Source organism: Protopterus annectens, chromosome 14.part0 (assembly GCF_019279795.1).
Source record: "Protopterus annectens isolate FY-2018-M chromosome 14.part0, PAN1.0, whole genome shotgun sequence".
In the NCBI taxonomy this organism is placed as follows: Eukaryota; Metazoa; Chordata; order Ceratodontiformes; family Protopteridae; genus Protopterus; species Protopterus annectens.
The window spans coordinates 781,600,109-781,616,011 of NC_056748.1; the positions used below are offsets into that span (position 1 = coordinate 781,600,109).

At 38.1% G+C, this 15,903-nt stretch overlaps 1 protein-coding gene across 3 annotated transcripts in view; it reads left to right on the forward strand.

Moving 5' to 3' along the window:
* Nucleotides 1–15,903, forward strand: part of NFKB2 (nuclear factor kappa B subunit 2) — a 396,915-nt gene that overhangs the window by 340,012 nt on the left and 41,000 nt on the right. For all 3 annotated transcript variants that reach the window (XM_044056528.1, XM_044056530.1, XM_044056529.1), the window contains one exon: nt 8,039–8,111. In XM_044056528.1, the coding sequence (XP_043912463.1) occupies nt 8,039–8,111 (73 nt within the window). The remainder of the gene's footprint in view (nt 1–8,038; nt 8,112–15,903) is intronic.

Consider the following 15,903-nt stretch of genomic DNA (forward strand, 5'->3'; position numbering starts at 1 on the left):
GGTATTCTCTCTGTATGTACCCCTCTACTTTCACTTCCTTTCATTTACCTACCTGTATTTTATAAACATTTTCTTTAAAGTTTCTTCTCATTTCATTTCCTTTATCTGTCCCACTTTTTGTCTTCCATGTATTTCTCTACCCTTCTTCTTTCTTCATACCAATCTCTTTTGATTTGTGTACTTGCAGCACCTGCCCTGGTTTCCAAAGCCATTTGCTTTACATCCCATAATTTTGCCCCCACCCCCCATTTCTCTTCCTTCTGTTGTTTTCCAAATTAGTCCTTCTAGATGTGTTGCCTGCTTCATGCCCCCCCCCCCCCACCTTACTCCAGTCTCTGTAGAGTTTTATTTCCCATCATTGCTATACCTTTCTTTTGAGTTTTGGCATTCTTTTTTCCTCTCTCCCCTTCTGTCTTTACTCAGCTGAGACTTCTTTATTGTAATGTAATCTTTTACATATTTCTGAAAGTTGATACCCTCATCCTCCTTTCCCTGTTTCTGTTTGCATTTTCTTTACAGCTATTCTAACTGGCTTTTTCCATATAAACATGCCACATTTTATGTGAAGCTCTTTGAATATTTTCATTTTCTACCACAGGAATGGTCCTTACCAGGTATCCCACTCCTGAGTTAACCATCATTTTTATAATGTTAATCCTGCCTGCGAGTATGGTAGCTTCATTCTTAGGTAGAAATTGCATTCTGTTTGTACAAAGGCAGGAGACAGTGACCCTACCTGGCTTGCCATTTTAAGTTACTTAACATTTTGTCTCCTCTCCATCTCTGCCTTACTTCTTATCCTTTTCTACTTGTCTTGTGTTTTCTTGAGGGCTTCTGTGGACTCCCTGTCTACCCTAATCCTGCTGGGTTATTTCATGGGTCCACAACTTTCTTAGAGAAAGTAGGAAGTAGTAAGCCCGTAGTCTGATACCTGTGCTCCTCCTTCTCCATCTGTCCTTTATGTTCAAAATGATCCAGTCACATCTCCCTGACATAATCTAATACATTAGTTTTATTCCTGTCCCCCAGCCTCTTCAAGTGAGAAGGGCTGTTATTTCTCTAACCGCTGGTCATATCCCTTTCCCTACATCCTTTGAATATTTCTGATGGTTTCCCTTTTTCCAACAAACTGATGTTTTCCCTCTATATGGTCTTCAGAACTACAGGCAGTACTCAAGGTATAGTCTGACCAAGGCACTATAGAATGAAAACATTACCTGATTTCATCTGGAATTTGTTCCTTTTGAAGATAGCACATATCATTGTGTTTATTGTTGCCACTGTTGTGTCACTCTGCTCCTGGTGGTTCAGTCCAACTCCCCTTCCTATGTTTTTGTTATCAGTTCCACTATTCTGTGTGATATTTCTCACTAGGTTATTGTGATCTAAATGCAGTGCATAGCATTAGTCTTCAGTGAACTTCAACTGCCATATTTCTGCCTACTTCATTATCTTTTCCAAATCCCTCTCTAGAATCCCTTCCTCCATCCCCCATTGCCGTAGCGATCTCTAGATCATCAGTAATGTGGTGATAGCTCCCAGGATGACGAGTAATCATCCAGTGTGTAAAAATTGGCAGAGACTACATCGCCAAATACCCACTCTTATTCCCAAAACCCGGAGTTTCCCTCCCTTTGTTATGTATGAACAGCCCCCCCCCCCACTTTATGTTATGGAGTCCTTCCCTTACAATTGTTTTTTTGTCCTTTGTCTTCTTTGCCATTATGTATCCCCTCCCTCAATGTGTTAACCCACAGCCTGTCAGTCATGTTTGTCTACCCTTGTGACCTATCCTCCTCCTTTTATCCACCTCTTCTGTTCCTGACTTCCTTTCCCAATTTTCCTTTCTCCAAAAAAGAGCACCTGCCCCACAAAAAAATATTCCAAGCTATACCTTTTAACTTCTTAGTCTTAAAATTAATGTACACATGATTAGCTACAGCACTTCCTCATAAAAACTGTAGCTGTCAGACAAATTATTGATGAAGTCAGTCACTGTTAATATTTTCGTTAATCAATAGTATTATCGAGCTGAGAAGTTGAGAGGCATGGTTCTATTCCACCTTCCCCCGGTTCTGTTGTTATTTGCTCACCTTGTGTTGTACCCTCTGCATGCTTCCCCTTTTCATCTCTGGCCTGTACTCCCAATTCCAACTTTAATCTGGACAAAAATAGATAAACACAACACAGACAGATTTGCCCAAAAAGAGCTTGTATATTAAAGTTATCTTTCTGTGGTCACACACTGCAGGAATGTTAGCAGAGAGTAATATGGCTGGTCATGTGTAGCCAAAGGGAATTCACACTTCCCATCCTGTGGCAAAAATGAAAAAGAAATCCTTTGAAAGTGCTAAGATTTTGCCATCAGTTGCACAAATGAGCTGAACACTCATGCGCACCACCTAGCAATATTGAAATATTCTGAAGTTATTGCTTTCCCTGTGAAGGTCTCTATGGCTCATCTTACTTGTGTGATGACTCCATCTGCAGTGGATTTGGTACAGGATTCTAATCTCCTGAGGGTGAAATGTTGTTTTATAATTTTTAGATTTTCATCATACAACTACATTCCATTCCCCTGCAATCCATTATTATTGTTTGAACAACTTTCCTGTGAGTACTTCAGTGGCATAACTGGCTATTACTCTGCTTTTGGGAATAAGAGCATCACAGGTAAAAGTTTAACTCCATACAGATGTATTTCATTCTTCTTGCTGTACTATACTCCTTTACTCTAAAACATGTATTATAGACATATTCCCTATGTATAATTCTGTATAATACCTGCCTGGTCATCTGTTGTGAAGAATATGACTGACGCAGGCTTGGTCTCAAATCCACACAGGTGTAATCATCCTGTCTATCATGTGTTCTTTACCCCTGAAATAAATCACCTCTGTCATAATTGTGCACATTGTATCATGGCACTCAGCACTGTCCAACACAATGTAAGTATGAATTTGTCTACCAATGCTGAACTAAGAGGTTGTGAGATATGCTCTTAACACACCTCCTTCAAGCTCATTCCTTATTAGCTCACCTAGAGTACTACCAAGTGCTTTACCTCTTCATCTTATACCCCTTCTCCCATTTTCAAGCTGTAGTCTGATGAAAACATGCATAAACACAGCATATACATACACACAAAGGGCTTATAAACTACTCATAATCCTTATACTTTGAGTGACAGTTGGCAGAGAGCAACTTCAGTGGTCATATGTAATCATAGAGAAATTACAGTTTTCATCCTATGGCAAAAACTGAGAAAATTCCTTAGAATGTGCTAAAATCTTACCACTGGTCATGCAAGTAAGCTGTGTATGGCTACAAGTCAAAAGGCAAATATACAGTACAGTTAAGTGAATGCCTGCATCCTACCTGTTTGGATGACCCAGTGTACCCATGAAATGGTTTGTACTATGTCAGTGTAATATAATATACTATCTTAAACACTACTGGGTATCCACAGTGTAAGTATACTACATAGCCTTCATATATGTTGTTTCAATATCCCATTATAGTCTTAACAGCTTCGGTGTCTGCCCTTGTTATAGAATAGCAATGCAGACTGTAACTAGGAAAGCCTTGACTTCAGTATCTGAAACACTACCTTTTTTCTTCTTGCTATCACTCTGTCGGTATACTACATTTTCCTGGTATGTGTACTATGACTGACTACTTGTAGTTAGGCTGCTTCAGGGGCTCCCCTTGCTTATGCACGTACATTAATGTCTTTCTTTATTTCTTTTTTCCCCACCTCCATCCTGCTCAGTCTTTATTTCACTACTTTGTGTTGCATCTCCTTTTTTCTAGCGTTTATCATCTCCATCCCATACATTTTCTAACATTTATCCCTGTCCAGAATACATTAACTCACTGCATACATGCTCAAAATGGGCTTATATATTAAAAATATCTTTCTGTGGTCTTACATTATGTGGCGGCTAGCAGAGAGCAAAATTGCTAGTCTTCTATAACCAGAAGGATTTAATAGATCTCATCTTGTGGCAAAAAGTGAGAAATATCCTTTGAACACCTTAAGTTTTTGGCATCCATTGCTCAACTGAACTGACCATTCATGAGAATCACCAAGCAGTACTGGAATAAAGTGAAGTAAATACGTTCACTGTAACAGCTTCCATGTCCCATTGTACTCCTAAAGGGATGTGTATATTTGTCAGTACACTAGCTGAAGGGTTTTGTTCAGCTGATGGTTGTGTGTTGTTCTAACAATTGGCATCTTCAAACATTCCCATGAACTGTGTGTGTTCTGACCCTTTCACAATAAGTTCTTCAGTAGCTCCAAATGATAGTTCTCAGCTCTAAAGAGTATCTCCTAGGTAGGCAGAGGTTCAAATCCATGAAGGTCTACCTTCTTCAAGTACAGTAAACAGTTTGCATCAAGTGCTACTCACTTATAAAGAAATACATCTAAACATAGCAGATGTGTATGCAAACAGTTTAGCTCTGATGTATACAGTATCCATACAGTATGGCTACGGTTTTAATACCCTCACTGTTGTATGCTGTTTACCACTTCTCATTTTTCAGTCTTCCACAGTGTTTTAACATTCCCTGAAAATGTGTATTTTCATTCAGACTTACCGTTAAGTCCCTCTGTGGCATCACTAGCTAATGCATTGGTCTAGAGAGTAGAGTATAAGCATGCAGGAGTTCCAATCCACTGAGATCTAGGTTTTAGCAGTCCACACTTTGCAGTGGGTACTTACAATAAATGTATGTAATATGGGTAAGCATAGCAGTAAGTAAAAAAATCATAATTAATTTGTACTTCGCAAATATAGTGGGGGTAAGGTTTTTACCCCTCATTGCTGTATGCTGTTTAGTAGTGGTCATTTTTGTATCATTCACAGTGTTTTAATATTCCTGTGTAAATGAATGTTTTCTTACATCTTCATAAATTCCTCTGTGATGCCACTTGTTAATGCACTGGTCTATAGAATATTGATTAGGCAGACACAAGTTCAAATTCATTGAGGTGTAAAATGTTTCTATTCAGACGCCTTCAATATATGTCCTTCTGTGGCTTCACTTCCTAATGTCCTGGTTGAGGGAATATCCTTGTTAAAGGCAGGTGTTTTAGCCTATGTAGGTGTATTTGTTTTTGTTCCTCTATCGTATGTTCCATTCTCATGAATTGTGTTTTTCAGTCACTTTTTCTATCAGTGCGTCTGTGGCATAGTTTGCTAATGCACTAACATGGACATAATAGAGGCGTAGGCAGTGGATTAATTCAATTTATGTGTGTTTCTCTTTTCTTGCTGTCATCTGTTCATTTCCCCTGAAAGTAAACAATATTGTAATGACCGTGTACGTTATGCAGGGGAGGTTGGGGCTTTGTAAAAATATATTTCTGGATTCTTCTGCTACTACTAAGCTAGGAAGTTAGGAGATACAGGCTTCTATTTCACCACCATCCTGCTATTCCATATTTACCTACCTTGTTTTATACCTCCTGTTTGCTTCAGTTTTTCATCTCAGTCTGTCCTCTCTTGCCATTTCTGAATTATGCTATAGTCAAAACACACACACACACACACACACACACACACACACACTAAGATTGTGCATGTAATTCAAAGTAAACTTTCTGTGCTAATACATTATGTGACAGTTGTTGAAGGGCAATATCAATGGCCAGTAGTAGTCAAAGAGAAATAGAATTCCCCATCTGATGGCAAAAATTAAAGAAACCTAAGCTTTGATGTGCTTTGATGGCTCAGTGTACATATGCAATAATTTTTACTGTTTCATTAGACTGGTTGTGGGGTTCCTATCTCCTGGGGATTGTAAGTAGATTTATAACTTTTCTGCTTGCAGTATGTACATGTGCTACATTTCCATTATATATGGACCCCTTCCAGCCTAACTGCTGCAGTGGCTCCCCTTGATAATGCACTACTATAATGCACTACTATAAAACTTTAAGGCAAGGGAGTTCTAGATTCAGTTCCTGGAGGACTGTTTTGATTTTTTTTTGTTGCCTTCCATCTACATATGTCCTACATTTCCCAGATCTTGCTAGTAAACTGTTGATATACTGGTATGCAGACCGAACTGCTGCTTGACTCCCTTCCCTATTCCTTTTTTAATGACATTCGCAGTATTGCATAGGTCCACTGTTGATGCTCTGATGTTGGCTGTCTGGTGCAGGTTGTTGCACCACATTACTTTTTTATATGCCATCTCACCTGTATACCTCACCTTCTTCAAAACTACCATACTATCATAGCACCTTCTTCCCTCTGATTTTCTATGAATTGTTTTGTTTTGGTCCACAACGCCATTAGTATTTTTATGCTGTTCATCCCCATGGATTCTATTATTATAGTGTTAACAGCTATTCCAGCCTCTGAGTCTGTGGTACTTTCCTTTCCATTGCACATTTTTCTATGTATGCATTTGTTGCTGTTGACTACATTAACAATATATAACTATGTGTGCATACTTGCATCCACTGTTAGATGTAGTTGAGCACCATCATTGTTTACTTTAGCGGCTTGTATTTTGATGTGGCTGCAGGATGGTTTACCATGATCTAGTCGTGGGTTTGTGCTGCGGCCACAGTGAGAGGCTCCTCCTTATGGCTGCATGTATATCTTGATCATCATCCCTGACTTATCACACACACACTGGAAACAATGTCTTGGCATTTCTGTTCCTTTTATAACTGTTTACATTAACTGTACAATAAAGTGTAGATAAATGGTTCAACATTATTGGCTAACTGGCTTAAGCTGATTTCTGTGAGACTGATCAACCATGACTTTTTTCAGTCTGTCTTATTAGATAGTAAATATGTAATTAGGTTTTGAAAAATAATAATTCTCTGGTCCCACAGTGATATCTAGATGATTTTTTAAAAACATTTGTCAGGGAAGTATCTTTTGTTAATTTTAGTCTGTATGTGGACATTGCAAAAAAAAAAATATATATATATATATATATATATACACACACACACACACACACACACACACACACACATATCAACAATAGACTGATTATTACCTTAGTAATTGAAGATCTTTCTTCTTATAGAATTTATATGGATTCATAGACGTTTGAAGCCAGTTTACTCTTATGACCATCAATGCCTTGTCAACACTCATCGTTGGTTTTACCCCCTGTCTCAAGGAGAGCTAAGCCAGTTAGTCCCATGGTAAATTTGAGAGTACCTTTTGAGGTTCTATTTGAAGGATTATAATGCATCCCATTGCTGAACCTGCAACAGCAGCTTATTCCCTAATGAACCTAAGTCTCCACCTCATTCTACTCATCTGGTGAATACTTAGATCCTTTATTCTGGTATTTGTGAGCTATTAGACTTGTGAAGGTATAGGGGATAAAGCAGGAGCTTTAGTGCCGAGTTAGTCAAGGCACAGACTGACCCTTAAGAATTCATAACATACTGAGTAAAAGGGATATAGCTCAATCATCCAGGCAAATGGAAATAGATAACTTAATTTTGTTTTTAACTTTGATGTCAGATGCGTCGAAAAACATATATATTTTTTGTCTTTACACAATGCTTCTGTCCAGCTGGAAATATTGTATGCCATGCATTATTCACCGTTATGGCTTTATTTAATAAACTGTAAAGTAGGTAGTTCATGCTGACACAGATGATCATATATTTTAGTAGTCAAAGAAAACTGTGTCCTTGTTATAAATGGCATGAGGTATTAATATCAGGTATGTTTCAACTGTATTTTAGTAGATAATATTGAACAAAAACAGCCCTCACATTAAGGAATTACGGATGGGATTATTATTTAAAATGATGTCTTTTTTGATGATGATAATGCATATTACTTACTATCATATTTTTTTCACAGCCACTGCTGGTTTCTGTTTTATTTACTGTCTTTAGCTATTCATTTCTTTTTCATTCATTTATTTATTTTGTTTTTACTTTTTATTATTTTGTGCATTTGTGCAAAATATAAAAAAATAAAAAAGTAGAGGAGAGAATAAAAAAATGAAACTGATTGCTCAGGATTTTTTTTTCTGTTAGGTACGAGATATTTTAAGAGTTGGATCACAAGGTTGCAGTATGGAACACAGTGGCCAATCAACATCCAAACAAGGTAAAGTTACTGAAGCAGTACCAACATTCATTTTTTAGTCATATTTATTGTTACAGAAGTCAGTGACTAGGATGTCTTTGTGTAAAAGAGGTTTTACTGATATAAAACTGTAACAGCGGATTTCAAATTGTAAAGCAGTCATGACTCAAACTGCACTATTTTGGCATTTTTTCACTTGACATGTGTAATGCAGCCATATTTGTGACTCTTCTCTATAAACTACTAAGACACTGGCAGTGGCAACATAGTTGCTAGATCCAGCACTAAACTGAACAGATGCATATATAAAGGGGCTCCTCAAGTATGTAGAGGTGTTCTTCATTTGTTGCAGGCATTTTCTACCAAAAGAAACTGGCCCACTGGCCTTGCATTGTCACTTTACATTGTCCTTTCTTTGTCATAGGTGGTGCTGTACATAAAATAGCATAGCAAATGATACTATGGTGAGGATTGCACTGTAAATTATACAAGCCAGATGTTAGCCCCTTCTGGCTAAACAGAATGCTGTTAACTGTTTTTGTTTTGGTTAAAGAGTAAGGCACTTGACCTTTACCACTGAGGTAATTTTACTGGCCTAGCAACAGTTTAGATTAACCACAACAAGCTACTGTCATTCCTTTCTGTAATTCAGATGGATGTGAGCACCTTCATTCTTAGGTAGAAGCAGTTTTAAAACAAGCAGTGAAGCAGAAGATCAGAATGTTGTATTGGGTGTGTGTGTTTGTGTGTGTTTTTCACAACTTTATTGTTAAAAATGTTAGATTTTCCTTCTGTTCCATAGGTTCTGTTGAACAGAATCTATGTTTCCTCTATTTTCTTGTATTCTTTCATCATACTTTGAAGGGATTCCTGCATTGGGTGGAACCTTTGGGTAGTACTTTATTTGCCCTTTCATGGTCATTATTTAAATCTTGTATTGTTTTATTTGCAGGATATTACGTCCTTTAGCCTGTTCTTGCTGCCTCTGTGGTGGGGTTATTAGGACCAGTAAGTTCCACCTCGGGATCCCACTTTTGTTCTAGAATAACAAACAACTGTGTAGTCTAGTGCGTCATTGGAAAGTTTCAGTATCAGATGTCAAAAACGAATGTAGACCATCTAAGTCTATTTGTAGTCAGTAGGTTATGTTATGAGTCAAGGCCACCAAATTAACTGCCTTTTTTGCATGGGCCTGAATCACACCACTGAGAGCTGTCACAAGTGCCAGCATTTCAGTTTTGCTAATCTGCTGCAAAAGAGAGACCTCACAGTTTTCATCAATATTCACCTTTCATTGGGGGCCCAGTAAGTGGACCAAAAGGCTTTGTTTCACTATCACAGGCAACAATATGAAAGAATGAAAGTAAACCCCACCACATAACATTTTAGCAATCTCCTAACATTCCCCTTCTAACAAACATACCCCCCAATTAAGATGCACTTTACCAGAGGATGCAATTGGATTGGGTTATGTGGCAAGGCTTATAAAGGCCCTGCTGGTTGTTAATACCTGTGAACCTATGAGAGGCCCAGAATACCCAACTAAGCACATGTTCCATGTCATAGTCCACAGCTTTTATGGCTCTCTCCATTCCTCACATGCTGGGTCATTATCGTATAGTAATTTGTTGCTGTCCTTCTCATCAGAGGATAAAGTCAAGGTCTGTCAGATGGGTACCCCTCCAGTTCTGCTGTTGGCAGTCTGTGCAAAGATTAGATAATTTCACAACAGTCTCCAGTTACTTCTCAATGTAATGCAGTGCTACATAGCGTGCTTTAAACAGATTATTAAGTCCATGGGTCATATTTTTGGATGTAAACCTTGCCTCAGGAGAACAATTCCCTTTGTTTTCCTGAGTAGTTGGTTTCTCTTTTGAGAGACTTAAAATAGTACCTGCAGGCCTACAAACACCCACTGCAGGGCTTTTGGCCTTCCTGACCTAAACCAACCCAAGCTTTGCCATGTTTGCTGTCACCCGGAGACACTATTAACTACAGTAATTCATTTCTGCTCCCAGTGAAGCACATTTCTTTTTCAGTTGTGATTCAGAAAGCAGTGCAGTGTCATGCCTTCTTCAGTTCACAGAGGGTGCAAGTGCTTAGGGTGCTGGCTTCCTGTGCATTGTTACAAAGACTGATTTACACATGCTGTTATGTCTTCTGAGGCACATAGCGGTGGCAGCCTTGATAGTCTCTGTGCCACGCTTCATATTTTGGCTCTTCAGTGGCCTGTTTCATACCAATGACTTCATAGTCAGCATAATATTTTGAATGACTTCCTTGTTTTGGATCCTCCAGTTACCTGTCACAGTCTCAAAATGGGCTTTACTTTTTTCCCTCCTCCCTTGTGCAGTTCTTCATAACAAATGCTTTCTTGAGTAATGGAAAGCTCACTTTGGATCTGTCAAAACTGCTAGAGTTAGCTGGAGGGGCATCCCCACATCAGCATTCGTTAGTCTAAGGTATGTTCCCAGCAAGTTCTGCAGGTACTGCTGAAATCTAAGCCTTTTGAAATAAGCTGTAACAGTCTAGTGATCGCACAGTATGTGAACATGTGTGTGTGTGTGTGTGTGTGTGGGGGGGGGGGGTGAACTGAATCACAGTCTGTCTATGAGGAAGTGACCCTTGCATGGTAGCAGGCCAATAGCTGGAGCATTCTACCTTATTATGATCCAGATGTCAGTGGGACTGATTGTCTTCGTTTACATTCTGTGTGCCAGCTTGAACCCCTTCTGGATCTTCTTCACTGGGACTGTATTCAGGTGGTTATCTGATAATGGAGAATTTTGGAAGAAGTTTTTCTGCTCCCTAGAGCTGCTATTATTATTATTATTATTATTATTATTACTATTATTCCTACTATCAGTAGTGAGAGTGTTTTTAGTAGTATGTATGTGTTAACAACATAAGCTTACTGGACACAAGTGTCCCTTTTGAATGGTGACCTGGGAGCATTGTCTGGTTAAGTGACTTTCTCAGAGGTACAACAGAGCAAAATTAAGGTGGAAGGAGACGGTCCTTACATCCTGGATTACAAAAAGCAGATTAACAACCGATCATAACCTTTAGATAAAGTCTAGGAATAGAGGGGTTTCCTGCACACATTTTCCTTTTCCACTTTAGCCATCTGCTTTTGACAGTTTCTCAAAGGAAGGTCCAGGGCTCATTCTAAGTACCCTGTAGGACCCCTGAATAATAGGGTTTGAAGCTTTCTTGAATTTATCCAAAGATTACTCCATTTTGAGCACTGGAAAATGTAGTGCTGTGAGAAGATGATAGCCTCCACCAGGAAGCATGAGCTGTGCAATTCTTCAACCTTCAAAACACACAAGATAGGTATTGAAGGTTTTAGAAGCAATGCTTAAGTCTTCCCTTCAGTCCTGCAATGTTTCAGGCATCTTTTTTTTCTAGGCCTCCATTATTCCACCATCAAGGTGGATGTGTCTTCCTTTTTTTGGTGTATCATGAGTGGGTGGAAGACAAGAGTTCATTTCCAGCACGGACTGCTTAAACAATTTCTGAAGGCAATCTTTCATTTGTGGATCCTGTTTAAGAATTTTTTCTTTACCTTCGACCTGAATTTCATGACCAGCATGTTTTTATATCCTTCTTTCGTAATGACTAGTTCAGTGAATCTAAAGTTTGTGTCCTGTAATATGGTTTTCTTTATGCCTGTAACTTCAAGCCAGTAAATTTCTAAACTTCAGGCTTTATGGCTAGAGAGACTTGCCTCCCTTCTGTATCACATAGGCATCTCTTAAGATGAATGGCAATTTGTCCAGAAGGTGAATTCTGGGCTTTTACACAGCCAGTTCATTCATTGTTTTGGAATTTTTCTGGGTGCTGAAGGTATGGTGGAATACACTTTGTATTTTGGACATGCAGTCTTTCTCTTATGGTTCTGCTTTTGTAAGGCCTATGAGCACTGAAAGGGAGAGTTACATTTTGTTTTATTTCCACCAGTCAAGAGGTTGTTAGAGTTGCCAAACACATCTGGCCTAAATGGATTACCAGCTTGTTTATCTTTTGTTGCCAAAAGACTTGGATACCCTTGGCCATTGTGATGACAGGACATTCCACCATGGGGGGCTGGCTGTAGGATATGCTTAAGGAGTATGTCTATGTTGGATGGTTGGATTATGACACCTGGTTGTCATTGAAAACATTTAGTGTGTTATGGATTGCTTCTCCAGGAATAAAACAGGGATATTTCTCATATAGGGCATTCTACCTGAATGACTATTTTTAGTTCTTTCTGTCTCCTTTGGAGTTGTGTGACCGCTGCTTTTGTCTTTTGATACTACATAAGGCCTATAAAAGTAAGATATAGCCAGCATTTGAGTTTGTACAGTATCATTTGATTTTAATCATACCCTATGGTGTGTGGACATTATTCCTTCTTTTCACTCCATACTGACCATTCCATTGACAAAATTATAACTGACCTCTTGTAAGTAAAGTGTTTTGCACTATAACCTTGTCAGTTACCATGTTTACTTACAAGTTTAACCTCTTATTCTAGTAAGTGTGACAAATTTGGGATCATGAGGGCACACCTGGCCTTTAACAACCCCAGCAAAGGTGTGCTGTGTAAGGAATTAAGTAGTTGCCCCCCTCCAAGATAAGCACACCGAGTATTCCTAGTCATAACACAAGAATCTCTCTAAAATTTGGTACATTCAGAACTCACATATCTTGTTTTAGTTTTATTGTTGTCACTGCTTTTAATGATGTTGAACTTAAACGATACGAAGTTGTATAGTCATTGTCGAGCATGTTTTCCCATAGGGTATTTCCGCACTTCAGTTTGCAAAAGTGCAAATATGCATATGTATTGCATGTCCCTCATTCTGGAGTAGACCATTCTTAACCATTGCAAAAATCATCTGGCTAAATGGCACAGAATGATAAATGATGCATTGATGACGTAAACTGAAATTAGCGCTACTTCAGTCATCTTTTGCAGGTAGACAAGTTCCTCTATTTCCCCACTCTGCCCTATAATTATTCTTTCACACTGAAGTAAAACAAAACATTCATCTTTTTCCATAAGGTCATGGATCTCTAGCATTAGAATGTAATAGTGGATGGGGACACAGACCTCCACATTTCAGATGAGAGTTAAATTTAGGCTTTTGCACAGTATGGTTTGTCATGTTTGGTGTGCCATTCAAAGCAGAACCAGGATGGTAATAGTAATTATTACCAACATGCATTTTCTATTAAAAGTCTGTCTACTGAAACAAATTAACTCTTATTTCTTGACTAAATAGCAATGCAGTTGGTTTAGGGTCATTCATAATTTTGATATCCCTTGATTTGCTAAACACATTGGCTTTGAAACTGAAGTGCCATAGTGAAGTTTGTGTGTGTGTGTGTGTGTGTGTGTGTGTGTGTGTGTGTGTGTGTGTGTGTGTGTGTGTGTGTGTGTGTGTGTGTGTGTGTGTGTGTATGTATGTATGTATGTATGTGTATATATATATATATATATATATATATATATATATGACAGAAAAATGCCCTACATTAAATTCCCTTATGTAATGGTATAAACCAACATGCTCTCTTTGTTCATTACATAAATTCCTTATCAAGTCCCCTGTCATCTTACAGCTGGCATTGAGAATCACATTTCTTCATTACAACATCCATGTTCTGGGACAGTCTTCCATTTCTTGTAAGCTATTGAGCACTAATGTTACCTGTTACGCATCTTTTACATGTGATTACTTCGGGTTTACCTGGCACTGTCATTGCTAGTCTTCTCACATTGTTAGCATAACTGCATAATACCTCTTAAACTTTTCCTCACTCCCTCATTTCCTTAATCTATGTGCACTCCACTAACATGCTCTATTCTTCAGCTAGTTCTGGATATTCTGTCTGCTAATGTTTCATAATATCCCCCTATAAATCGTTAACTGAATTTATTTTAATTAAATTCTTCTGTAGAGTGATTGGAGATGTATGCATCCTATTATTACATTCGTAATTAATTTAACTTGATCCTTTATATACCTGTACTTCTCGATATTTATACTGATTTTATTATTACAAAACTACTGTAGACCTTTTGTTGTCAGGCATCCATTGAAAAAGGGCCTTGCTTAGTCAGATACTCCCAATCAACAAAAAACAATAGATAAATTAATAATGCAATAACCCTTTGGTAACTAGACACTACATCCTTCAGGGTCACAGATTATGACTGTCCTGTTAATATTTGTTTAATTGGCATTCCTGTCAAAAATGTGACGCCACATATCATGTGCTTAGATAACTTAAAATACACATGATAGGGCAGACCTGCTCAAGTATCATAACATCTTTAGTACCTGGTCTGCCAACAACAGTCTGTGCTTTATTATTGAGAAATGCCAGGTAAAGTACTTAGGTTAGACCAGCCTGTCCTAGTTATATATGGTTTGAAAATGGTAATGCTAAGTATTTACCAAGGAGAGGGACATATTATAAAAAAAAAAGTCATTCACAGTTTACTTAACTAGTAAGCAAGCTCATATAAAGGCTTCTGCATAATTACAAGGACATTTATAATCGAAACAGAGATTTAATAATGCTGTATAAAGCAACAGCTTGTCTGTATCTTTAATGTATTTTGCTTCACTGATATTACCAAGATTAGAGAAAGACATTCAAAAAGTTGAAAACTTAAAAAGGTTTAACAGGATATTTAAAATGTTTAAGATGCTTCTGATAAAGTTTAATGTGAAAGGATTAAAGTTGCGTTTGTTTTACTCTTTAAGGCTGATGGATGACCTCATAAGCATCTTCAAAACTTAAAAAATATTAAAACCCTTAAGGTTTGCTTAAGACTCATTTTTTTTTTAATTGTAACCTGTTGACTTGGGAGTTAGGATGAAGGTCTAAACTTGTGCTCAGCCAACAACAGACTTAGTAAACGAGCAAGATTTCTGGAGGCAAGAGTGACCCTGGCTTGGAAAGTGATTTTTATCAAGCAGAAATTCTGTTATTTATTTTCAGATTTAATTTAAACAGTTATGATATCGAAGTGCACAGATCGCAGGGTGACATGTTTAAATTGACTAATCGTCAATGCTCACTGTTCCTATTCATGCTTGTGAAATACATTTTAGGATACAATTTAGGAAAATTTTACAATGCAGCTAAAAATGTATCTATGTAAATGGAGTTATGAGTGTAAACAATGGATGCTGCTCATTAAATAAACATATGCAAGGCTGTTAAAGAATTAAAGTTTTGTTTTCTGAGTAAATTTCATTAACTTCTTGAAAAAATCCTTTATTCTCATTTTCTTCTTGACAGTATTGTCCAGATGGACAAGCAGTATAGTCTGCATTCTTAATTACTGACACGCCAGTACCATACAGATATTATAGAATTCTTTGGCTAAAGTCACTGTGACAATGTGCTAAGCATGTTTTTTTTTTTCTTTCATTCTGGGTCATTTTTGCCTCATGCCAGACAACCATTAATCCTGCTCTGATTGGACTTCAGCCCTTTTATTACTCCATGCTGGTCATTCCCGGGGTGGAAATGAGAGCTATCCCAAGGGGTTGTCATTCAGGCAGCCATGAAGGTAATTCATGCCCTCAATAGCATGCTAGAAATAAGGGTGTATATCGTAGGTCATATTCCATCCTGTAGTGGGTGTAGATTACCTATGTCACCATGGGGACCAGACTGCATTCACCTGTCTGCCAGCATGCGGCAATGCAGTCACAATGAAGGTTACCACTGAAACATCTTGTTAGGCAAATATCCACCTCCAAGCTGTACTCTGTGTCATTGCCTGTCCTCTGAGGGACAGTGG